Raw genomic sequence first — 25,238 nt, 5'->3', positions numbered from 1 at the left:
ATTGGACCATGATTTACTGTACTGGTTGTCTTTTTGAACTGATAGAGCATGTCACTTTAACAAAGTGTTGAAGACTGACAGTGACTTCTCTTGGCTTCTGTTCTGTATTTTCTCATAGGAAAACCAGAGTCAGATCAGTTTTATATCAGCACAGGTCTCTTAATCCCCAGTGGATTTAGGAATTTGTTCCCTCTAGCCAGCCAACACCAAAAGATCAGTAGAGGTAAGTGACTTTCCAAGTCAGGAAAATAGGAAGGAAAGAGGCAGGAGCCAGGAGGTTTTCAGTTCATGACCTAGGGGCTCAGAGTGCTTCAGTCACCACAGGGACAAAGGTAGCCTGTGCTTGTAGAACAGCACGTGATAGCCAACAGCTCAGAAATCCAAGGGCAGGCATTCCTGCATTGTCACTTCTTACTGTTTCTGTCTCGTGGATCTGAAAAGGGCCGGGTGAGTTTGCAGGCTCTTCTCTGGTGGCGGCTCCTGGCCTTCTGGGCCTGGGGTCATACTTCATCTGTTCGGTATTGGCAGTCACTAGCATTCTCTTAAGTAGCCCTTGGAAAGACTGAAACATACTCACGGCTCCAAGAGATACATGGTGTATGTAGGCTTCTGGAAGCCAGTCGGAAGCTCCTCTGGGATCACAGGCTCCTTTAAGGATCTGACGACAGCTGTGGTCCCACTTCTTAGAAAATGCACAGGCATAGACTCCGACTCTGAGCAGTGAACATTCAACACGCACGTGCTACCTGCTTTGCAAAAGCCATTTCCCCACTTAAAATCTGTCCTCTTCTCTACAAACTCACTTCTCATCATTCTAAGGCTCTAGCCATCACCAGCGTCTGTCTGTCGCCTGGTGTCTGTGCTCTTTGTCCACCGCCGTCTCACTGGCACTGGTCTTTCCAGCCAGATCCCAGGTCACCAGAGAACAGAAGCTTCATGTCTCTCTCGGCTCCTCCCTTCACAGGGCACTGAGCCTTCCCTTCCATGAGGCAGTGCGGTGCTCTGGCCACCTGGCTCCCACCTGGGGGTACGAGGTTCCCACAGGGGGGCTTCCCAGGATATAGTAGTCAGCCACACTGATTGTCCACAAGATTGATTCAGTTAGAGAAAATCAATGTGAATTACACACTTTTGCTGTTTTAAGTGGGGTTTTTTGGCCTTTTTTATTTATTTTATTTTTAAAGATTTATTTATTTATTTGACACAGAGAGAGAGAAAGAGAGAGATCACAAGTAGGCAGAGAGGCAGGCAGGCGGGGTGGGGGAGGGGAAGCAGGCTCCCTGCAGAGCAGAGAGCCCGATTTGGGGCTTGATCCCAGGACCCTGAGATCATGACCTGAGCCGAAGGCTTAACCCACTGAGCCACCCAGGCACCCCTTTCTGTCTTTTTTTAATTCCTGGTAAAGATACTTTATCTTGGGATCTTCGTTTTAAGCAATTGATGTTGTGTCAACCAGGCTTAGCGGAACATGCCATTCTCCTGTTGGTGTGTGTGGTGTGTCTGCTGGGCTCCTGGGGTGGGAGGCAAAAAGCCCCTCTCTTAGAAAGGTTTATTGATTTGTTTTAAAGAGAGAGCACACACGTGGATGCATGGGGGACCGTGGCAGAGGGAGAGAATTTCAGACAGACTCCCCGCTGAGCGCAGAGCTGGAGGAGGGGCTGGGTCTCAAAGTTGCATTTGGGCTCATACCCCCTTGCTATATTTCTTCCTTCCTTTCTTCCTTCCTTCCTTTCTTTCTTTTGTTCGTTTGTTCTTGGATTTCTTGTCTTCCTTTCTGCTGGGCCATGGAAAGAATAGCTCCTTCTGCCCTAAAGGCTGGCCTTGTGACGTACAGCACTGCCCCTCTGCATCAGCACCACGGTGTCTGTCCCTCAGGGCCTTCCATTGTCAGGCCTCAGTCTTCACCTTCAGGACGTTGTGTTAGCTTGTCCCGATGTGCGCACTCAGATTGGGGTAGAGGCTGTGGAGCAGTTTTCCTGGATCTGGGGTCTCTGTTTTTCCTAACCCCAGCTCACCACCATCTCAGTTTTTTCCTTTTCTTGTTCCTGGAATAACCTAAGTGGCCAGGATTTCCTTGTCATACCTGTGTGATTTCAGTGGAATGCTGTGAAGAAAACATCTGTACATACACTCTGTTGGAAGGCAAGCATTTTCCTTCTTTTCGATTGTTCATTGGTTTTTCTCCATGGCATCTGGCACATGGTAGGCGCTCAGCAGGTACTTGTTGAATGAACGAATGTTCTTGAGATCTAGAAATTCTGCTCTGCTGGGCTGAGGGGAACATCCCATTTCGCCAGTTAGTGGGCAGCTCACAGGTGTGCCTAGAGCAAGCACCATTCCCCTCATCTCCAGCACAGCTGTTAGGAACCAGCTCCTGCTCCTGGTGGCAGAGGGCAGGCCGACTGGGTGACCTGGAGAAGGAAAGCCCCTCTGAAGCCAGGCTTCTCTCCTGCAGGGGGAGCTGATCACCTTCTATTACTACTGGAAGAAAACCCCTGAGGCAGCCAGCTCCAGGGCCCATCGAAGGCACCGCAGGCAGGCCGTGTTCAGGAGGATCAAGACCCGCACGGCGTCCACACCCGTCAGCACGCCCTCCAGACCCCCCTCCAGCGAGTTCCGTAAGTGAGGGTCTTCACCCACGAGCCGCAGCGCCTTGCCCCCTCTCTGGGCCTGCCCACACAGGCACCCCTGTCAGGGTACAGGTTGGGGACAGCAGTGTGTGCTGCCTACTATGCAGCATAGTGTGAGGGACATAGCAGAGCCTGCACCGGGTGAGCGCTGACTTGGGGATTTGGTAGGAGAGTTTCAGTAATTATTCATGCATTTATATTTTTAAAATAATCTCAACATCATTTTAATTTTTTTATGAAAATGTAAGGCTTGACCCTGTCTTGGGGTGTTTTCGGTAACTTCAGAGGTTGTCCACTTAGTGGAAGAGGTACTGTTTGAGTTCTGTTGGTATTGTGTTAGGAATAAGATCAGATTAATACTTCCTTCTTTTTCCTCCTGCTTTATCAAGACCCTCCTCTTGGTCCCAGTATGATGTGCAGTGTGATATGATACCTTCCTAAGTCTTCCTAGCTGTCCGCAAACAGCAGTGGGCCTTGCGGTTCTGTCCTGGCCTGGGGCACTCAGCCTGCGGGTTGCTTATGTTGCACATGCAAACAGGAACTAGTCCACTGGTGCTGGGGTTGTGGGGGGAGGTGTAGGACTCGGTGGGGAGGGAGCTCCTCAGGATGCCTGGATGTGTCAGGGAATTCGTATGGCTGTGCTTCGCTGCCCCCATTCCCAGTTGTGGGCATCAGTGTTTGCCACATCAGGATTCAGATGTGACATCAGTCTCCAAATACAGGGTAGGGCAGACCCTTGGGTACCACCCTTCATATGAGTTCTTCGTTCTGTTCACTGGCCCTGAGGAATTCAGAGTGGTCCTTCGTGAACACTGCCCCACCTCAGCCTTCCACGCCGCTCTGACTGGTGGCTTGGAGCCTGGGGCAGGCCACAGGTCACAGGTGGTCCTGGTCTTGGCCAAGCATGATGGTGTCTCCCCCACCCCTGTTGTATTCCTGCCATGCCCAGTGGACCTGAGTTCAGCCAGCGAGGATGACTTTGACAGTGAGGACAGCGAGCAGGAATTGAAGGGGTACGCCTGCCGCCACTGCTTTACCACCAGTAAGTGGGGATCGGGGGGGCGGGGAGTGTTGGGAGCATTCACTGAGACAGGCCAGGCTCAGGCATGTTCTTGTTCTGAACATTTCATGAATCTAGTTCAAGACCTGCCAGAGTGTCACTGGCTTGACATTTGCATTGTGCTTCAGGGTTACCTGAGAAAGCAGAAATCTGTAGCTTTTGTCCCTCCCCCGTTTATAGTCAGTGTGGTTGGGGGGGCGGGGGGTACCTGTGTTTCTGGGAAGCCTGCTTTCAGCTCCTCTTGGGCACCGTGAGAACTGGGAGGGAACGGATATTCCTGAAATCCTCTCCCACCCTGGGAGAGAGCAAGCAGCAGCCAAGCAAGTGACGGGCGTCTGCCTGAGGCCACGGAAGGGCCCTCACCTGCACCTATCTGCCCTACTGCAGCCTCCAAAGACTGGCACCACGGGGGCCGGGAGAACATCCTACTGTGTACAGACTGCCGCATCCACTTCAAGAAATACGGCGAGCTCCCGCCCATTGAGAAGCCCGTGGACCCTCCCCCATTCATGTTCAAACCTGTCAAAGAGGAAGAGGATGGGCTCAGTGGGAAGCATAGCATGAGGACGAGGCGCAGTCGTGGCTCGGTGAGTCCTCAGGGCAGATGACCCGGCCACTTCAGGTTACTAGGATGCTGGGGCTTGTCCCTCCCGGGAGGCTGGGAAGCGATTGGTTTCAGGTAGAGAACCATCCTCCTTTAAGGAGTGCTTGGCTTGAAGGTATTATTAGTTTTGTCTGTGGGTCTGGAAAGAGCCTCTGCTCTCTCCCTCCCTTGCACTGTCAGTGGGGTGCATGTCTTGAGCTTACTTTTACAGAGAACTCATCAGTGTCTTGTTCAGTGCAGGCTCTCCGAGTCCCCCAACTTTCCTCTGGCCCCTGGGCCCACCACCTGTAGTGTGGATTCTCTTGTCTACTTAAAACTTGCAGGAGCTTGCTCTTTTTTCTCCCCCCACAATATTTGATTCAGTTTTCAAAACTTCTGGCACATTTTTCTTCTCACTTGTGTAGAGATTCTGTTTTCCAGGTAGGAAATGTGGCAGCAGGGACCTTTGGGAACAAGGGTTTTCCCAGCTTGGGAGTTGGGGATGCCCAAGGGTCTTCCCTGTAACTGGTCTCCCCAGTGACTCTTGTAGGCATGTAGATGGCACCGTCCACCTTCCTCTGACCCTGCCATCTTGTCAAGGCTGCTGGTGCCCAGGCTGCCTGGCAGATGGACTGATGTGAATCATTGTCCCCCCGTCTCTTCTGCGTGCCATAGCTTTGCAGAAACGTGCTCAAGTGCTTGGTGGTTTTAGGAGCTGAGCTATGTTATTTGACACCTTCTCCCTTTGGGTCATACTATCAGACAAAATCGGCAGGTGTTTGGTTTGGTTTGGGTGAGGAAGTGGGCAGTTCTATGGAATGAACAGAGCGAGGTGATAGGAAGCAGAGTATGTGATCATTCTGGAGAACTTGGCAGAGTAGAGGCCCTCGTGGACTTCTGCCCCCTTAGAAGATCTAGCTTGTTTCTGCCCCACAGCCAGGACCATCTCCGGAGAGGGGTGCTTTGGGTGAACCCACCCAGTCAGCCCCTCCCTTAGTTCCATATTGACCCCCACACAGCAAGGGGCAGCCAGAGGCGCCTGTTGCTCACCAGAGCCTGGGGTCTGCCATCGTGCTGGTGGCAGGCTCTGTTCCTGGGGATGCTGTGTGTGTGCTGGGCTCTAGTCTCACCAGCCTCCGATTTGGGTGGGCAGATGTCTACACTGCGCAGTGGTCGGAAGAAGCAGCCAGCCAGCCCTGATGGTCGCGCCTCACCCATCAATGAAGATATCCGCTCCAGTGGCCGGAACTCACCCAGCGCTGCCAGCACCTCCAGCAACGATAGCAAAGCAGAGACCGTGAAGAAGTCAGCCAAGGTGAGGTGCCTATCCCCCAGGACATTGGGCCAGCTCGGCCCTGCCCTCTCATTAAAGCCCAGGTTGCTGGGGTTGATGTTCAGATTCCTCAGCTATGGGGCTGCAGGTCGTTCCTGGAGCCTCCCTGGGCATCAGCATTGCCCTAGACTAGGGCCACAGATTGCAGCTTAGGGTCTAGGGTCTGGAGAAACGGGGTCCATTGCAGGTCCCAGCACTGACCTTTGAGGACTGTCTCTGCCTTGAGTTTCCCAAGGCCTCAGGGGCAAAGGATAAGGTGTGATTGGAAAGGTCCCTTCCCCCTAAAGCCAAATTATTTCCACCCCCAGGTACTTGTTTCTCCTGACCTCAACTAGTCCCTTCCAGAACATTCTTGCTTCTGGAGATGGAGCTCCGAATTCCAGAGCAATGTGTCAGCGAGTCATTATCATTTACCCCTTGGGGCTGATGGGACATCCTCCCTTGTCCTGATGCCCCTCTTGGGCTTTCCCACTGCAGAAGGTGAAGGAGGAAGCCTCATCGCCCCTTAAGAGCAGCAAGCGCCAGCGGGAGAAGGCGGCCTCTGATACGGAGGAAGCCGACAGGACCAGCTCCAAGAAGACGAAAACCCAGGTGAGATGCGCAGCTGAGCCACTAGGACTGTAGCTGGCAGCTAACATCCCTTGAGAGGCCTTGAGCCCAGATCTCCCTGGGACCTAGCAGTGCCCCGTCTCCTAGGGAGAGACTAGAGTGGTTTCCGAGAGTGGCCGGGTCAGAGGGTACCTATGCTCCCTGGGGGCAGGCTTGCCACCTTGTGTGCACAGACCTGTGTTGTGTGCCAGGTGCTAGCACCGCAGGGCAGTGAGAGCCTTTGCTGTCCTAGAGCCATCCTTCCCATCTCTGGCCCTAGGAGATCAGCCGGCCCAACTCGCCATCAGAAGGTGAGGGAGAGAGTTCGGACAGCCGCAGTGTCAACGATGAGGGCAGCAGTGACCCCAAAGACATCGACCAGGACAATCGCAGCACGTCCCCCAGCATCCCCAGCCCCCAGGACAACGAGAGCGACTCAGACTCTTCGGCCCAGCAGCAGATGCTGCAGGCCCAGCCCCCAGCCTTGCAAGGGGCCCCCAGTGCGGCCCCTCCAGTTCCCTCCACTGTCCCACCGGGAGCCCCGCAGCTCCCCACACCAGGGCCCACGCCCTCTGCCACCGCAGGCCCTCCACAGGGCTCGCCCTCAGCCTCCCAGCCCCCTAGCCAGCCACAGGCTCCGGTGGCTTCTGCTCCCCATGCTCATATCCAGCAGGCACCTGCCCTGCACCCACAGCGGCTGCCCTCACCACACCCCCCGCTCCAGCCTCTGACCATGACAGCTGGCCAGACCTCTGCCCCACCTCACAGCCAGCCCCCGCTGCATAGTCAGGGCCCAGGTGGCCCTCACAGCCTCCAGGCCGGGCCCCTGCTGCAGCACCCAGGCCCCCCTCAGCCCTTTGGCCTCCCTCCCCAGGCCTCTCAAGCATCTGCTCTTCCTCATGCCTCCCTGCAGCCCACAGCCTCGCAGTCAGCCCTGCAGCCCCAGCAGCCCCCACGGGAGCAACCCCTGCCACCGGCCCCCCTGGCCATGCCCCACATCAAGCCCCCACCCACCACGCCCATCCCCCAGCTGCCGGCCCCCCAAGCTCACAAGCACCCACCTCACCTCTCAGGGCCCTCGCCCTTCTCCATGAATGCCAACCTCCCACCCCCTCCAGCACTGAAGCCTCTGAGCTCCCTGTCCACGCACCATCCCCCCTCAGCCCATCCCCCTCCCCTGCAGCTCATGCCTCAGAGCCAGCCCCTGCCCTCCTCCCCTGCACAGCCCCCGGTGCTGACCCAGAGCCAGAGCCTGCCTCCTGCTGCTGCCACTCACCCCCCAGCGGGCCTCCACCAGGTGCCCCCCCAGCCCCCATTTGCCCAGCACCCCTTTGTCCCCGGGGGACCTCCTTCCATCACCCCTCCGACCTGCTCCTCCACCGCCACCCCTCCTGCGGGACCTGGCCCCTCGGCCCAGCCGCCCTGCTCTGCTGCTGTGTCTTCAGGAGGCAGCGGCCCCGGGGGGGCAGCCTGCCCACTCCCCACCGTCCAGATCAAGGAAGAGGCTCTGGATGATGCTGAGGAGCCCGAGAGCCCGCCTCCCCCGCCGAGGAGCCCGTCCCCCGAGCCCACTGTGGTGGACACCCCCAGCCATGCCAGCCAGTCCGCCAGGTACTAGCTTCCCAGGAATGCGGGCACAGCCAGGGCAGGGACAGGCTGGACAGCTGGGGCAGGCGGAGGCCTTGGCAGGGCCCCAGCGAGAGATGTGGCCTTCTTTAGGTTCTACAAACATCTGGACCGTGGTTACAACTCGTGTGCGCGGACAGACCTGTATTTCATGCCTCTGGCGGGATCCAAACTGGCCAAGAAGAGGGAGGAGGCCATCGAAAAGGCCAAACGGGAGGCTGAGCAGAAAGCACGAGAGGAGCGGGAGCGCGAGAAGGAGAAGGAGAAAGAGCGCGAGCGGGAGCGGGAGCGGGAGCGGGAGGCGGAGAGATCAGCCGTGAGTCGGGGAGCCACCGGGCCAGGGGGGGGGGGGGGGGTCCCGCCCCAGCTCTGCTCTGCGGCTCCCTTTCTCCGGTGCACAGCCCAGCCCCATCCAGGGCACGAGGGAAGCTGCCGGCACAAAGCAGACCGTTCAGCAGGGGCTGGACCGTGTCCTCGCGGCCCAAGCTTGTCCCTGGCTGTGGTCGGGGCTTGCTCTTGTTGGGGCGGACGGACCACCTTGGCTGGCGGGTGCGGGAGAGCAGCAGGGCTGGGCCCGGCTCTGCAGAGTGAGTGCCTGCCCCTCACAGCCTTCCCTTCCTTCAGCAGAAGGCGTCCAGCTCGGCCCACGAAGGCCGCCTCAGCGACCCCCAGCTCAGTGGTCCTGGCCACCTGCGGCCATCCTTCGAGCCGCCACCAACCACCATTGCCGCGGTGCCTCCGTATATCGGGCCCGACACACCTGCCCTTCGGACTCTGAGCGAGTACGCTCGGCCTCACGTCATGTCACCCACCAACCGCAACCACCCCTTCTACATGCCCCTCAACCCCACTGACCCTCTGCTGGCCTACCACATGCCCGGCCTCTACAATGTGGACCCCACCATCCGGGAGCGGGAGCTCCGGGAGCGGGAGCTGCGGGAGCGGGAGCTGCGGGAGCGGGAGCTGCGGGAGCGGATGAAGCCAGGCTTCGAGGTGAAGCCCCCGGAGCTGGACCCCTTGCACCCAGCCACCAACCCCATGGAGCACTTCGCCCGGCACAGCGCCCTCACCATCCCCCCCACGGCGGGCCCCCACCCTTTCGCTTCTTTCCACCCGGGCCTGAACCCCCTGGAGAGGGAGAGACTGGCCCTGGCGGGCCCCCAGCTGCGGCCCGAGATGAGCTACCCTGATAGACTGGCGGCCGAGCGGATCCACGCAGAGCGCATGGCGTCGCTGACCAGCGACCCTCTGGCCCGCCTGCAGATGTTCAACGTGACTCCGCACCACCACCAGCACTCCCACATCCACTCGCACCTCCACCTCCACCAGCAGGACCCCCTCCACCAAGGTGGGTGCCCCTGGGGCTGGGCTGGGAGGGTGCTGTGGGTTGAGTTCTGGGGGGACAGGGCGCAGGCCAGAGATGGAGCCGCTGTCTGCACGCAGAGGCAGTTCTTTCCGAAAGGAATCCTTCCTTCCTGCCGGAGCTGGGGGCAGTCGGCCTCGGTGCGGGGTCCTCTCGCCGCCTCCCTCCCCCGCAGCCTTGGCCTCCGCCCAGCCCCTCAGTTCTCCAGAACACGGAGTCACCCTGGGGCCCTTTGCTTCTGGTCTCCTGGAGGAAGCTGGGGTTTTTGGCCCTGGGCTTCCATGCCAGGGAGAGTGGGAAGCGACCTGTGCTCACTGAGTCCCGTTAACGGTGGGAGCTGGGGCCTGAGGAGCGGGGCAAGGGCATTGGAGCCCAGGTGGAGGCCCTGGGGTATCTTTCAGTGAGAACTTAAAGAACAGCCCTCCTGTTCCCTCTTGGGGTACAGGGCCTGGGCTTTTCCTGGCTCATCTGGTGAAGGCCACCCAGTGCTCTCCACTCTGGGAATGAGCTCCCAAAGGTCTGCCAACTGGCCAGCTGGGCCGAAGGCAGAGACCGGCACAGCCGGAGTCCCTGCTCCGTCTACAGCTCTGCAGACCTGCTGGATGGGGCGGGAGGAGCTCGGCCTGTGCCCTGCACCCAAGGCCTGCCATGGCGTCCACAGGGCACAGCCCACATGTAGGACTTCTGAGTGGGCAGACCTGCCCCCGTGCTGAGGAGGAGGGTGACTGCTAGGGCGACCCCTGGCTCTCTGCATACCCAACCCCGATTCGGGAGCCTGGACTCTGTTCAGGCAGATGGTTCTGGAGAAGCCTGGGAGCTGTCACTTTCACTCTACAGTCCTGACACCTGGAGCCTTGAGGCCACCCGGCATGGGCCGTGTGAGCCCTGGTGTCACCAGTGGGTGTGTCTCAACCAGCTATTTGAGAGTAGGCAGTCATCCGTCCATACGACATTCATCCACTTGACAGGTAGTCACAGAGCACCTGGGGTACGTCCGGCACAGTTGTAGATGCTGACAACAAGCCTGTCTGCTTTTGCGTCCCAACGCAGAGGCAGTCAGCCAGTGCATCTCGGGATGTGGAGAGCAGTCAGGGTTCTGGAGGACAGCTAACCGGGGGAGGGAACGGGAGCTGGGAGCAAGGCTGCTGTGAGAAAGCCACGAGAAAGCCTGGTCAAGAAGGTAACTGTGGAGCAGGCTTGACAGGGCAATGGGGCCCCGGGCCTAGGAGGAGAAAGTGGGGCTTCGTGCGCCGCCTCCCTGCTCACGGCGCAGGGTATCTGGCCGCTCCCACTCTGCTGACCCCTGTGGGTTCTGTGGGTGAAGGGCCAGGGAGGAGGCTCTGGGCAGTGTTGCCAGTCCAGCCGACAGCTGGGGTCAGACACGCTGGCTGTAGCACGACTAGAGTGACCCCGGGTCCCCTGCAGACCTGGCAGGTGCACGGCAGGCCTCAGGTGTTCAGCCAAGTAGGCTCTGATGAGCAAAGTCCTCAACAAAACAGCGTGGGGGAGACTGCCTTAGGGGTGCTCGGGAAAGAGCAGAGAATATCGTGTATCAGTTTATCTCCGTGTTACGTTCTGGAACTTTGCTGCAGGTTGGGGAGGGGGCAGCCACTCTGGGTCAGCACTTGGTGGCCCTGGTGGCCAGGAGCTGGCTGTGGTTGAGGAGGAGGTCACTGGTAATTACGGCCGAGGAGGGCGGACAGGGAGGGAGCCCCAGAGCCCTGCTCCGCCTTGCAATCTGGACTTCTGCCTCTCTTCCAGGCTCAGCAGGCCCAGTGCACCCGCTGGTTGACCCCCTGACCGCTGGTCCTCACCTGGCTCGCTTTCCCTACCCCCCCGGCACTCTCCCCAACCCTCTGCTTGGACAGCCCCCCCATGAGCACGAGATGCTTCGTCATCCAGTTTTTGGTAAGAACGCGCCTGGGAGAGGAGGGGGCAGTGTGAGAGCTGGGTGGGTGTCTGATGTCCCCTTCGGTCAGTCGTTCGTCCGCCTATTCAACAAATCACCTCCCGGGAGCCAGGCAGGCAGACCCAGCCCAGAGAGCTGGGGTGGAGCAGTGTAAGGGCGTCCCCGGAGCCAGGACAAGGACAGTGTGATGTGAAGGAGGGACGGAGGCACTGGAGCCCAGCTGAGGGCTCGGGGTGGGGCTCCTGAAGCAGTGAGAGGCCGAGTCCTGAAACCTTGAGGACCAGGCGGTGTATATTCCGTCTTCTCCTCCCCTCCGCCCCCAGGGTCAGGGATCCGGGTGGGGGGGCGCTTTGGGCCTCCTCTCTCGGGTCGGGGGTGGGGGGCTCTGCTGCACAGGCCCCTCGCCCCTCCCCTCAGGAGCCTGGCTCCTGACCTGACAGCCTTGCTGGCCCCTCGCTCCCTGGCCGCCTCCGTGGCCTTTCTGGATCGAAGGCTCTTCTGTGTTTGGCAGGTACCCCCTATCCCCGAGACCTGCCCGGGGCCATCCCACCCCCCATGTCTGCAGCCCACCAGCTGCAGGCCATGCACGCCCAGTCAGCAGAGCTGCAGAGACTGGCCATGGAGCAGCAGTGGCTGCACGGACACCCCCACATGCATGGCGGCCACCTACCAAGTCAGGAGGACTATTACAGGTGAGGTGGGGAGGGGCCGGCGTGGTGGGGTGGGGGGTGCTCTCCGTCTGAGCCCAGGCTCCCCCATGCCCCACCTGGGGGCTCCCACATACCCCACCTGGGGGCCACCGGCCCAGCCTAACCATCACCCCTCCTGGCGGTGCCCACGGCGCTCCTTCCATATCAGCAAGTGCCAGACCCCCTCCCAGTGGCTCTGCGGGCCCAGGCCTCTGGCCTCTGGTCTCTGGGGACTCGGACAGAGCCATCTTGGTGGGAGGGAGGGGCAGAGGAGGGTCGTCATGCACGCCTAACCCACCTGCCCGGGCTTGGTGCTGAATACTTTCTCTTTCTGTTTGCTTTCTAGTCGACTGAAGAAAGAAGGTGACAAGCAGTTATAAGTTATTTATTTGTTAGCGCTGGCTGTGGAAACCCCAATTCTTGGGGGGAGAAACAGGACTTTTTACATACAATATGAGCTACAAAAGCAAAAAGAATATCTTCTAAAGATTTCTTTATATATTTAAAAACCCCACAACTAAAAATGTTATCAGCATAATAGTGTTTGTTTGTAGAGAGGATTCCTCGAGACTGGTTTGGGTGCTCCTGCATGACAGTCCCCCAGAAACTTAGTGAGTCCTGGACTGGACTGAACATTCAGAAAACTTTCCCTGCAATCTTGGGGTTTGGCTTTAGTTTTCTTTTCCTTCCTTGATTTCTTGGTAGGTGCTAGAATCCAGTACACACCCTTCACTGTGCGTGCAGACACACTCAGTTACGTGTGTTCCAGAACCCACGAGGTTTGCAGATAGGTGGCATATGAGTTTGGAATCCAAGAGCTATAATTTTTAAAAAAAACTTTTATTTTAATACATTGTAGGAGATCTTCATAATTTGAGAAAGTTCTGCAGCATGGCTTTTTATGTCTGTAAATAAATAATTTTAGAATGGCCTTTTTTTTCTTCCACAAACTATTCTGATCTATTTTTTCCAGCCATGTCACTAATTGTGAATTCCTACCAGCTATTGACAGAATACAGAGTTGATTTTTTAATAAAAAGTTATATATAATTATCCCTTTAATTAAAGGGAACAGGTGGGCGTTACTAATTGCAAACGGGCAGAGGCTTGGGACGTGGGGCCGTCACAGCAGGGAGCACCCGGGGATCCGCAGGGACAGTGTGACAGACCGTCGCTTTGTTTTGCTGCCTTGATTTTCACTTCGTCTGTTTCTAGCTTGGGCTTTGCCAGAAGTGCAGGTATCTGTTAGATGAAACCGTTCTTCTTCTGTCCCGGGAGTGCAGGAGTTAAGTGTCCACCTTGTTCTGTCTCTGCAGGATAGAAAGCACATGTTTCTGTGTGTCTGATTGTAGAATCCCTTATAGGTTTCTGTGCACACACGTTTGGTTGTTCTGGATCAACTGCCTTTTTAAATACTCTGACAATTTCATAAACATTCTAGAAAATTCAAGAAAACACGATTCCCTGCAAAGAACTCCTCACACATGCTTGCCAAAGGAATCTGTTTGAGAAAAAACCCTGCCCTGTGTGTGTCATCATTAGGGTCCTCCTGTGGGGAGGCCAGGTCCTCTGGCCATGCAGCTGGAGGCCTCGGAGTTGGCACAGTTGTGGGTGGCGGCCTGCGCACCTCCCCCAGGAGGCGGTCCATGCACGGTGACCCACATCACATGGGGACACCATGTTGAGTCCCACCGTTCCTCCTGGGGGCAGGAGCAGGAGTCGCAGCTGCCGATGTGGAATGAGAAGGCAGGCTTCCTTCCACCTGGGAGCTGCCAGCCTGAGGGCTCCGGCCGGTCTGCGGAGCGCCCACCTCTCCTTTCTGAGTCACGGGCATGGTGTGCTTTCTCCAGGGCGGGGGACCTGGGGATGTCTGCACCCGGGGATTCGGCCTCCCATCTGGGTGCGATCTTCTCTGTTCCTCCCCCTTCAGACTCTTGAGGGCTGCTTCTGCCATTGCGTGTGGTAGTCCCAGCGGAGAACTGCTCGACAAGACAGAGCGCCCGGGGCTCGGGAGTGTGGGGTGTGGGGTGTGGGGTGTGGCCAGGACTGGAACTCAGTTCAGGGGTCAGACGCGCCAGAGGCTGGCGCGTTGACCCAGAAGCCAGCAGGCAGATTTCGGGTTCTGGACTCAAACCTGCATCGGGGGCATTTCCAGTTTCTACTTAAACTGTTTGGTTTCAGTTGGGACAGACAGGATTGTTTTGTCTGCTGGGAATATTCTGGAAATGTTTGTCGTTTTCCTCTTTCATTTTCTCCCGTTCCATTTCTGCCTTAACTTCAGCTCCTTAGAGGGAGGCAAGCTCAAAGGAGCCCTGTGTGCCCAGACCCGGTGTGCGCGGTCCAGAGGCGCTTGTTTCCTCCGGGGACAGGGCCGGCCCGAGGCCCCCACCTCCTCCGCATCTTTGTTTTCCTTTCGGTGGAACACGGTGCCTGCCACTCAGACCTTCCTGACCGCCTCTCTGTGTCACCCGTTTTTCCAAAGAAGAGACAGAGTGAAGTACTTGCCGGTCTCTACTTGAAGACTGTCTGAAGGTGTTTTCTCGTTAGGTTTCGGTTCTCCCCCACATCCCAAGGTGAAGCACCGAGATTCCGCCGTTTGAGAACCTTCGACCCGAGACCCTCACTGGCTCAGCTACGGTGTGTTCAGGAGGCCCCAGACCTTCACGGTGTCTTTGAAGCCCGACCCCTTGGTTTCCTTTTGGATTTTCCTTCCTTTTGTTTGAAGTTTGGTTTGGCTTCTCCGTGTCCTGTACGCGTCTTGTCGAATGTTGTTGGGATTGATCTTCGCGCTTCGCTGTGGCAGCAGAGCGGAGTGTACATTCTGGTTCGCGACGTTTATATATATCTTGAAGCTAAATGTATATATGAGTAGTTTGCCATGAGATAACACAGTGTAAACAGAGTAGACACCCAGAAATCGTGACTTCTGTGTTCTCTCCATTTGAGTATTTTGTAATTTTTTTGAGATATTTGTGGACATAAATAAAACCAAGCTACACCGCAGCAGCTGGGTGTGGACCAGTGGCCTGTGTCTCATTCCTGGGGCGGGGGGGAGATCTTGGCAGCTGCCCCTGCCTAGGTCCCCCAGGCTGGGGATGGGGCAGAGGGGAGAGTTGGGGTCTCTGCTGTTTCCGGCTCAATGTTTGCCTACCCTTAAAGTGGCTTCCAGAAAGATGATTCTCTGCCGTGTCTGGTAGGAAGGGTTTCTCTCAGTGCTCTCAGGAGTGCTCCGACCTCCAGTTGGAGATTGTCGGCGCCCACAGTGAGCATACCCACGCAGCAGAACGGGCCTGGGGGAGGAGGACACTAGCGCCGGGGACATCTCTCCTCACTCAGATCTCTTTCTCCCCCTGCCACTTGCCCACACTTCTAATTTGTGACCCTCTATGGTGAATGGGCATACAGCTCCTTCCCTGCTTGGAGGACAGGTCTGAAGCTAACCACCGGTGCAGTGGCCTCCTCCAGCCATCCCCTCTCTGCCCTGCCAGCGCGTCAGCCCACCCTCAGAGCTGCCCTCCAGTGTCCCGATGCAGTCTAGCGCCCGAGAGCGGAGCGAGGCAGCTGATGGCTGGGAGGGTGTGGATGTGGCTGTGGGGAGAAGCAGGCATCGGAACGGATTCCGGCTCAGCTTTCGGAGACTGTCAAGGGCTTTTTCCTAAAGCTTCAAGACTATCACTGCAAGACTATTGCCTTTCCGTCTGGAGTATGGGCTTCCAGATGCCCTGGGAGACGGAGCAAGAGCGACCCTGTTGATGAACTGCCTTCCAATGGGGCTGACTGCCTGGTGGTGGCAAAGGCTTGGGGAGTGGCTCATGTCACTGCCTAGTTGAGGGCGGGACAGTTCTGCCAAGCAGAGGACCCTGAGGGGCATACCCACTGATGGCCCTAGAGGCAGGTCTGTGTTCTCTGATGGCAGGCATCCTGCTCAGCAACTTGGGTGGTCGGGGGGATAGAGTTGAGGGGTCTGCCAGAGTAGGCATAGGGGGCACAAGTGACGGTCATTCTGGATCATGGATGAGAAGGCGGGAGTGGCAGGGGGTGCAGAGGGAAGGGGGAGCGGCCAGAGCCGCCTTTGCCGGTTTCTTACCTAGAGCGCGCACTCTCTGACCGTAGCGTCAGGCCTAGCTAGACCTACGAACTACAAGTTCCAGACAGGTTGAAGTATCAGGCTGTGGTGTCTGTGAATGGGTACTTAGATTGATGCTGCAGAAAGACCCTTGGATCAGAGCTGCTCAGGCCATAGTTGTCAGGTGTGGACAGCTGTGGCCATTGTCCCTGCCCTGCCCTGCCGCCTTCTGAGGCAGAGAGCCTGCGGCAGTGACCGTCTGCTGCTGGATCCATGGGGAGGACGAAGCCACTGGGGCCCTGGCTCTGCCCTCGCCTCTCGCCACCTGGATGAACGGGCATTGGTGTCCCCGTGGATGGACCCTCGGCTTGGGCTGAGGTCCTGGTGGCTCCACAGCCCCTCTGGTTAGGGAGCTGAGAAGCGTGAGCTATGAAATGGCACTCGGCAGGGCTGGGTGCGCGGTCACTGTGTTGACAAATGCCTACGGTAAGTCCAGGGGAACGGGGCAGCTCAGCGAGGCACCACCTGGGCGACCTGAGGCCACTTACGCATAGGGCAGGGACGCATGACAGCATCAGCAGTGATCTCCCATGCCGACACGGAGTTATAAGACTTTCAAATGCCAGGAACGCGGAGCCGAACACATGCAGGTGCAGTGGCTGACAAGGGACGGGCAGGGCTGGAGTGCTTCTGGCCAGAAGCTTGTGGGAGCCTGAGCGGTGTGATCCAGTGCCAACGCAGACCTTAGCGGCTGCCCTCGGCCTCTCCCGGACAACCCACTCAGCTCCTGGACTCAAAAGCTGTGGAATCCCAACAAGACCAGTTATACCAGACAGCTGGGGTCAAGCCACAGGCCCCAGGACCAGTAGAAGTATCTGTCCTGCACTAGACCTCCGAGCTGTGGAGACCTCAAGGGACAGAGGGACCCTGGGCCTCCCTGTCTCCTTCCCAGAGCGACTCCGCAGACCAGTCTGCGGGGGGAGGTGGCCGTGGGGCTGGCTGTCCAACGGGCTGCCTCGGGCTGCTGGAGAAAGTGAGCTCTGGAGGCCTGGGACTCGCGGCGGGCAGGGGCCCTGCGGGAGGCAGGCTGTCGGAGCTGCAGTGTCTCTTGTGGCTGAAGCCCGTGGCCCGGGAACGGCAAGTGCTTCACCACAGGGCTTGCCCACATCCCTGGTTCTCTGTTCTGCAGTTCCGGTCCGTGGAGGTCTCCGTATCTGTGGTGTCCCCTCACTGGGTCCCGGGCTGCCCCAGGGTGCTCTGGCAGCTTGCCTTCCAGACTCCGAATCTCTGACCCAGGGCGGCTCTTCGCCAAGAACAGCTTGCAAGTCTTGGGTAATTGTTTCCTTCTGGCATATTAGGGACCCAGGCCGCAGAAGCTGCGCCTGCATCCCCCGACCCCGACCGGGGTTCCAGGCGTGGAAGGCACTTGCTTTGCAAATGTTTGCTGACCGAGAATGAACAGGCACCTGCAGGGGAGGGCTCCTCAGTGCACCGACCGGGTGTGCTGTTGAGTCGTAGGCCTGGGTGACCAGAGAGAAGGGCCTTTGGCCCCATTCACAAAGCTGGTCACTACTGGGGCACCTGAAGTGACCCTCTTAAGTTTCTCTCAATCCTGCCATCCCCTGACCACCTGAGCCTGCTCTGAGATCTCCCAGCCCCTCTGGCTCTGGCCTTGGTCTGCCCCATTCGATGTTTGGGTCGGGAGAGGGCATCTGCTTCACCGTGGTCAACCCTGCAGTGTGGACACCCAATGTAGCGAACTAGACTAAAAGCAGAACCTTAATGCCCTTCTTAGTAGACCTTCCAGCCTGTGGCAGGCATGGTGTTTAAGAGCGGATGTCTGTGTACCTGTCCCCCAGCTGTCTGTCCAAGGTCGCCCCTGCTCCTCTTACTTTTGCCCGGACTCTGCTGTGCTTCATGCCGCAGAAGACGCCACTCCTGGTCCCGACCACCAGGTGGCGGCGTCCGTCAAGCCCTGGTGGCGTTCTTCCCGTCACAGGGCCTGAAGGGACAGGTCACCGCAGGAGCGTGGGAGACAGGTGGCCGGAAAGGGGGCCGAGGGCTGCGGGTGGCGCGGGTTGGGCCCAGCATGGATGCTACGGCAGGGAAGGCTGTCGGGAGGCCAGGAGGTGCCTCTCTGCGGTGTTCAGCTGTATTCCCCACGCTGGGCCATACACTGTAGGTGCTCAGCAAACTCTGGCTGAGTGACGGTCACCCCATGATCACCTCAGCCATGGTGATTTCTAGCATGATGGCCCTCGAAGCTCCCCGAGAGTTCCCCTAAGCCACCACTGCCCTAAGGGTCCTGTACCGCAAGTATGCCCCCATCTCAGGACATCTCCTCTCCTCTGAGTCTTTCAGGAAGAGGGTCCTCAGAGGCCCTCCGACCTGCTCACGGCCAGGACGACGGCACAGCATCCGCAGACCCTGCCTGCGTGACCTGGAGGTCCCTGAAGCTGAGCGCCCCACTACATAGCAGGCCCTGGCCATTGTCAGTTCTGTCACATTCCCTCAAAACCTATGACCCAAGGCACCTGGGCGGCCCAGTCGGTTAGGCGACTGCCTTCGGCTCAGGTTGTGATCCCGGGGTCCTGGGATCGAGTCCCACATCGGGCTCCCTGTTCTGTGGGGAGCCTGCTTCTCCCTCTCCCTCTGCCTGCCACTCCCCCTGCTTATGCTCTCTGTGTCTCTCTGTCAAATAAGTAAATAAAATCCTTAAAAATAAAAACCTGTGACCCGGTGTGATGGGCACCTTGACCAGTCCCCGTATCCCAGCCCAGGATCTAGGGTTAGTCCAACAGTCTGGGAAGATAGAAACCAGACAGGTGAAGCCTGTGGTTTCACAACTGGCCCCCTGGCCCCACGTTCAGTGTCTGCTGTAGATGCTGTGGGCCGCAGGCAGACGCACTGGTGTGTGCATTCCCGCGCAGCAGCAAGGGGCGAGTGCCCGTTTTCCAAGTTTGCTGAGTGGAAAGTCAGGAATGGCATCAGTCAGGAGTGCCCGGTTTTAGTGGCTTGGAGGGCGTCAGTCTCATCACGGGTCCGTGGAGCAAAGGCTTCCCTTCCCTTCCCTTTCCTCTTACCGTGACCAGACAGAGACAGACTTCGGGGAAGGACCACGGCAGCTCACCCTTTGCTCCAGAAACTTTTTAAGCAGCATAAGGTCTGGAGTCAGAACCCCTGGTACAAGCATGTGACCCTGTGTGACCTGGGCCAAGCACCTAAGGAGCCCATCTCGGGGCCCAGGTCCGCCTACCAAACAGAGTTAGGCCAGCTCCTCCCCCTCGCTGGGGAGGATGAAGCCAGTAGACTGCAGAAGGCCGCTCACCGCAGGGCCCAGCGGAGGACTTGAGGACCCGTGAGCAGAGGTCCCGTGTCCTGACCATCATCACAGCTCCACTGTTAAGTCCGGAGAGTGATTCTCTGAGATGGGAAAATCAAGCGATGGTGGCCTCAGCGAGTCCTGGGCCTCATGGTTTGGATCCTGCAGTTGCTCCCACTGCCATCTGCTGGGAACAGACCTGAAGGTCAAGGGCGGCGTTTGGGTGCGGGCCTGAGCGACCAGTGCTGTGTTCCGCCCACCGACTCTGTGCAGATGCCCACGTGTAAGAGCGATCTCTGTTTACTTAGAAAGTTCTAGGAAGAAAGCCCAAGGTTTGGCAAGCCAGGAGTGAGAGTGAAAGCTCCCTGTTCCCTCTCACACGACGATTTGACCATTCTGGGCAAAAGCATCCCAGACCAGCGGACACCCATCCAACACCACATTTTCTAAAACATCTAAAGCTCTCGAAAGCAATGTAAGTCCAGGGAGGAGGAGTCTGGAGTCCGAGGAAAACCATGCGACAAACAGGAGGCCCAAAGGAATTGGATGACTGAAAAGTCCCCCAAATTCTCTGCTTCACCTACACATGGATCAGGGAGCATAAGACCTGCTTCACTTAGCTTGTAACCACCAAGGGTAGAATGGCATGACACAAAGGCACAGAGAGAGGACTCACTGATTCCGACCAGGGCGGGCTGCACGGAGGAGGTGGCGTTTTAGATGGATCTAAGTCGATGATTCAGAAGTCGATGGGCGGCGAAGAGGTAGTAAGACTTCACCTGTGGGAAGAGCATGAGCACATCTGTGGCAGAGGGGGCTCTGGGGCCGCACGGGCTGGGAAGACAGGCAGGGCCCACATCGGGCTTGAAGAGTTTAGACCCTGTTCCTTAGGCTCCGAGAAACACCCCCGCCGAAAGTGTTAAGAGGGAAGGGGTGGAGGTTGCACAGGAAGGGTAGTTGAGGGGGGCAAGGAAGGGGGCAGAGATCCTGGGCCAGATCTGGGGGCACAGAGAGGGGACGCCTGGACTCCAGGGACCCCACAGGAGCCACCTCAATAGGCTCAGCAGCCCAGCAGGCAATGGCACTGGGGAAGCTGTGGCTCATGTGGGGAGGTGGGTAAGGTGCCCTGTAGAGTCCGGGGGGGTTACACCTACTGTCCCTGATTTGTCAGAAAGACGACAGGACATGTCAGCAGCCCATAAACCTCAGACTTTCCTTAGAGGCTGGCGGTGGGCCCAGGACCCCCATTGCTTTTGGGGACTTGTGATCAGTGTTTCCTATGTGTCCCCAGAATATAGGGACAACGCAGTGGGGGTGCTGGGAGCCAGGCCCAGTACCAGTGCAGCGGGCAGGTGCACGAGTGGCCCGCCACACCCCACCCCCTCACGGCACAGTCGGCCAGCACTCACAGTTCGGGGAGAAGAGCCCGCCCGGCTGCACCAGGAAGGGGCCTCGGCCAGCTCAGGGAGTCGATTGATGGAAGATGACCAGAAGACACATGGCAAAGGACCTCGACACAAGAAGTCTGAGATTCATGCAGGTCCATCAACTGGAAGATGGTGGGTGCAGGTGGGTGGGGCAAGTTAGAGGACAGATCCGCGTTCACCAGGGCGTCTGCTCCTCCTCCTGGAGGTTCCTACCTTCCCAGACGTGCTGCGACTCAAGCATTTTGGAGCCTATGATCCCTCAAACACACCAAACAGTTTGCCACCTCCATTCTCAGATGTCTTCCTCTCTTCACCAGGGCACTGCCCTTCTCCCTAGCACAGGCCACTCCCCAACCTTGTCACCGCATCCTCCTGCCCTGCTGGTGTTCACAGCACTCACCGCCATCCTCGGGCACAGACCTCCGTGTATTGTCTGCCTCCTCCTACACCAGCTCCACGAGGGCGGACACTTGCTCACAGCTGGACCCCAGCACCTACCCTTGCCTGCACCCCCAGGGCACTGGATGGCTGTCTGTAGGGTAGGGGAAGGGAGGGATGGACGGATGGACGGACGGACGGATGGATGGATGGATGGATGGGGGAGAATGAAAGAATGAATGAATGAACGAATGGCTAAATGAATGGACACGAGGCCTTCTGACCCAAAAGCACTGCGCACTCTGACTCCATTCTGGGATCAGTGGGCAGGAGATTGGTTCTGCACCTCGGCACGATTGACCTCTGGGGCTGGAGCATTCCTCGTTGTGGGGGCCGTCCTGTGACGGTGGGAGTTCCGAGGCATCTCCGGATGGGAGGCACCGGAGTTGTGACAACCAGAACCATCTCCAGACATCGCCGATGTCTTCCCGGCGGGGCCGGGGTGGCAACGTGCTGCCAGATGAAGGCCACTGAGCTCCACCCACCTTGGAGTCCCTTCCCCGAGCCCCCGCGGGGAGCACCCCACTCCCCAGGGCACCTCTCCACCCTTGGGAGAGCCACGACGAGAAACCGTAGGCTTCGCGGCCGCCGTTTATTGTTTTATCACATATGTACATTCCGCAGGAGGCCAGTCCCACGTCCACCCGGGCCTCGGGCTTCTCCCCAGGCGGCCTGCTCCAGACCCCCGGGCACGGGCTCGGGGCCAAGGCTGGGGCTCGGGGCTCAGACGTTCAGCAGGAGGGGTCGGTGCTCCTCCTCGGCGGCGTCGCTGGGAGGGATCTCATAAATGACAAACAGGGAGGAGTACAAGCAGCCCAGGAAGGACACCAGGCTCGAGAAATACATGACCCCGTTGGCGCTGCCCACGGCCGAGGTCAGAGGCCCCAGCACCAGGGAGACCAGAATCTGGGCCAGGAAGTACTGGCAGCTGAGCAGGGAGATGTCCACGCCCATGCCCCGCCGGGTGCCGTCCGCGCCGGACCCTGCGAACTGACCCAGAAGGAGACACCGTCAGCGGGAGCCCTGGGCCGCGGCGGGACCCGGCCCCGCGTCGCCTGCAGGCCCCGGGCACCCGCGCGGTCCACGCGCCACCGGCTCACACTTTCCAGCGCCGACGCGCGCCGGGAGTTCAGCCAAGAGCTTAGTAACGTCTGTGCTCGGAGAGATGACGCCAGCGAGAAGAATCCGCGACTCACGGCGGCGGACGCTCCCGCAGGCCCAGGCGGCGCGGAGGCTCTCCCCGGCCCCGATGGCCTGGCCTTGGCCTTCCTCTCCCCTGAAAGAAAGGCGGCCTGCCGGGCTGGGGGGGCACTCCGCGTCCTGGCTCATCCCCTCTCCCAGCCTCTGTCGGCTGCGCGCCCTGAAATAGCCTCTCACGGCTCTGTGCCTGCTCCTTGGGCTGCTTTGCCGAGCCCCTTGTGGCCCCCAGGGTGGACAGGCCACGTTCCTTCCGTGCCACCCTGGCACCAAATGGGGGCTTGAGGGTGAAGACATGCCTCTGAGCAGAGCTGTTGGAGTGATGGTGGCTGGAGGTGGGGTGGGTCCCCTCCCTCTGCTCCCCGCACGGGCCACCACCCCCCATGAGGCAGCAGATGGGTGCCCCCCACCCCCGAGACACTGTGGACACTGCCTGGGGCCGGCCTCCCGCATCCGGACCTTCGTGTCCTTGTGGCACCCGCAAGGTGCTGTGTGAATGCGCACGCGTGTGTCCTGGGGAAAGTGGGCCTCCCCCCATGGCCAAGCACAGTCGGCAAGGCCTCAGCAGGCGTGCGGGGGGTGGGGGGCTGGCGATCACAGGTGAGCCCTGAGCCTGCGACTGGGCAGAGACTGACCGGAATGTGAGCCTCTAGAAGACTCTACAAGCAAGCGGCCCAAGGCTTCCAGGAGTGCTGACCAAATTCAGTTAGGGCGACCCGAGGCTCTGGGCGTCCCTTCGCACAGGGTGGGGCAGCCTCCCGCCAAGAGCTGGCTTTTTTCCCCAGTTTGTTTTCCCCAGTCAAGGGGGTCTCGGGCCTGCAGGGAACGGACAAGGGGATGGTGGCCACGGGGGGTTGGGGGAAGCAGAGGCCCCAGCTAGCAGGGGTGGCGTCACTCAAGTCCTCTCCCCGCCGGGGTCTCGTAGCTGCTGCAGGCTTGGGCTGGCAGCACAGGGCTCACTCTCCGGCCATCACAGTCTCTGTCCCCACCGTTCCCGACCCGGGGGGAGGTGCTGTCCTTGTGGCCACTGCCTGTGAGCGTGTCCGGGAGTCCCACGGCTGGCAGGGAAGGGGCTGGGAGGGGCCGCCACGGCTGCCACCCTCGGGCCCAAAGGCCAGCTCACTGTCACGCCTGGAGTCCCAGGCAGATGTGACTCTTCCCAAAACACACTGTGCTCAGAGCCGGCCCCAGCTGAACTCATCAGATACTTGGAAGCCCCTAAAACTACTCAGGATGCCTCTTGGGCCAGGCCTGGGGGAGGCGACAAAGCCCCAAATCAAAAGGGGGGGGGTGTGAGAAACCCAGGGGTCAGGGTGATCTTTTAATGCAGTATTTTCAAATCTCCAAGTTACAGCAAAAAAATCCTTGATGGGAGCATCGTCGGGGCAGGAAGGAAGGAAGCCGTGCCCCAGGCCACAACTTGATGCATCTTGAAAACATGACACCGAGTGTGACACGGGTTCGCCTCCGTGACACGTCCCGACAAGCAAATGCAGAGAGGCACAAAGGGGCTTCGTGGTCTCGGGGGCTGGGAGCAAAAGGACGGGAAGGGGGCCGGCTCGTGGGCCTGCGGTTTCTTTGGGCTCTGAATTGATGGCGGCGCGATGACCCAGCTCTGGGGACACACTGCCCCCACCAGGAGTGGGCGGACGGCACGGTGGTGTGCGGCGGCCCCCAGCTCCGCCGGCCGCTCAAGGACAATCCACACTGAGCCAAAGGTCAGAATCGTACATAAAGACGGGACCGAGTCTCCTGGCTTTTCCTCTGGCCTAGGCCTCGGCCCTGCGACTGGGCAGAGACTGACTGGAATGTGAGCCTCTAGAAGACTCTACAAGCAAGACTCCGGGGGCGGCAACTTCCCGTCTTCAAAGTCCTGACACTCTGATCAGCTGAAGCCTCCGCACTCATTCTTTCTTTAGAAATACCGGGTTAACCTACTGTCGACCTTGACCACTGGGTGTTTAGTGTCCCAGGTGAGGGCCTCCCTTGCCTCACCCGAGGCCCAGTGCTAACAGGCGACCCCAAAACCTGCCAGAAGGGGACACGAAGGGGTGGGCCTCCCCTGCCACTGTCCCAGCTGCGCGATCCTCCCCCACGGACGGTGGGGGCCTCCCTGGGCCGCTCCCTGCTCACGTTTATGCTCTGCGCTCAGCAGCCGACTTCCTGAATGTTCAAACGGGCCCCCCATTTCCCGTGCGGGGCTGCTCCCCGGGCCACGTCTCAGGTGGGGTTTCTCCAGGCCGCCAGGCCCAGGCAGGCCTCTTCGGGACCCGAAGCAGAAACCGGAGACCCTTACCTTTTTGTTCTGGTAGTAGTCACACAGCAGCGAGTAGGGCAGGGTGCACAGGGTGGAAAATAAAATCCCGTAGGTTATGCAGAGGGACAGGACCACGTAGAGGTTCCTGGACAGGGTGGCGAGCCCGGTCCCCAGGCCAAAGGCCAGGTAGGCAATGAAGTACAGCGTGCGGATGCTGAGGTATTCTTCTAGCTTCTCGAGAATCGCTGTGGACCGGAAAGGCACATGAGCAGCCCGCCGCACCGCCCGGTGGCCCCGGGGCCTCCGTGTCCCAGGGCCACTTCCCTGGGGCTGGCCCTACTGCTGGCCGGCAGCTCGCCCCAGACCAGAAGGCCTGCTTGGGGGTGGGGAGCCTGGGGCGACGGCTCTGGGGGCACCTGGGCCAGGGGGGTCTGGAGGGATGGCAGGCCCTGGGGTGGGGGCTTGGGGGTGCAGGTGAAGGGGTCTTGGGCCAAAATAGCAGAAGGGCTCGGGGTGCAGGACAGGGAGGCAAAACCAAGCTGGCCTAGCGTGAAGGACGGTTTTTATATTCTTAGATGGTTTAAAAAAAAATCAGAAGGAGACAAGTATTTTGTGACACGTGAAAATTGTCTGAAATCCCAGTTCCCGTCAAACATAAAGGAGGTCCCACTGGGACTCGGCCACGCACGCGCCTCAGACAGAAGCATCTCGTCCATCCGAGGCGGCTTCCGAGCCTCCCGGGGCGCGCCC

At 58.9% G+C, this 25,238-nt stretch overlaps 2 protein-coding genes across 8 annotated transcripts in view; one reads left to right on the top strand and one right to left on the bottom strand.

The window, feature by feature from the left end:
• Window positions 1-14,787, top strand: part of RERE (arginine-glutamic acid dipeptide repeats) — a 419,097-nt gene extending 404,310 nt beyond the window's left edge. For 3 of the 4 annotated variants that reach the window (XM_059374870.1, XM_059374868.1, XM_059374871.1), the window contains 11 exons: window positions 2,456-2,618; window positions 3,580-3,672; window positions 4,078-4,277; window positions 5,427-5,588; window positions 6,084-6,197; window positions 6,475-7,805; window positions 7,914-8,136; window positions 8,445-9,168; window positions 10,945-11,091; window positions 11,604-11,784; window positions 12,128-14,787. In XM_059374870.1, coding sequence (XP_059230853.1) covers window positions 2,456-2,618; window positions 3,580-3,672; window positions 4,078-4,277; window positions 5,427-5,588; window positions 6,084-6,197; window positions 6,475-7,805; window positions 7,914-8,136; window positions 8,445-9,168; window positions 10,945-11,091; window positions 11,604-11,784; window positions 12,128-12,161 — 3,372 coding nt within the window. In that variant the 3' untranslated portion in view covers window positions 12,162-14,787. The remainder of the gene's footprint in view (window positions 1-2,455; window positions 2,619-3,579; window positions 3,673-4,077; window positions 4,278-5,426; window positions 5,589-6,083; window positions 6,198-6,474; window positions 7,806-7,913; window positions 8,137-8,444; window positions 9,169-10,944; window positions 11,092-11,603; window positions 11,785-12,127) is intronic. The other variant, XM_059374869.1, reaches the window with a different exon arrangement.
• Window positions 13,001-25,238, bottom strand: part of SLC45A1 (solute carrier family 45 member 1) — a 29,072-nt gene continuing 16,834 nt past the window's right edge. Inside the window, exons 8-10 of one of the 4 annotated variants that reach the window (XM_059374875.1) lie at window positions 24,528-24,733; window positions 19,846-19,948; window positions 13,001-13,091 (exon numbers count right to left, since the gene is read on the bottom strand). In XM_059374875.1, coding sequence (XP_059230858.1) covers window positions 19,886-19,948; window positions 24,528-24,733 — 269 coding nt within the window. In that variant the 3' untranslated portion in view covers window positions 13,001-13,091; window positions 19,846-19,885. Of the gene's footprint in view, window positions 13,092-19,845; window positions 19,949-21,327; window positions 22,025-24,527; window positions 24,734-25,238 lie in introns of those variants that run through there. The other 3 variants (XM_059374873.1, XM_059374874.1, XM_059374876.1) reach the window with 3 other exon arrangements.

The sequence above is a fragment of the Mustela nigripes genome, chromosome 14 (assembly GCF_022355385.1).
Source record: "Mustela nigripes isolate SB6536 chromosome 14, MUSNIG.SB6536, whole genome shotgun sequence".
NCBI classification, from domain to species: Eukaryota; Metazoa; Chordata; class Mammalia; order Carnivora; family Mustelidae; genus Mustela; species Mustela nigripes.
Note: the sequence above shows the minus strand (reverse complement) of the source record. Positions and strands in the feature narration are given on the sequence as shown.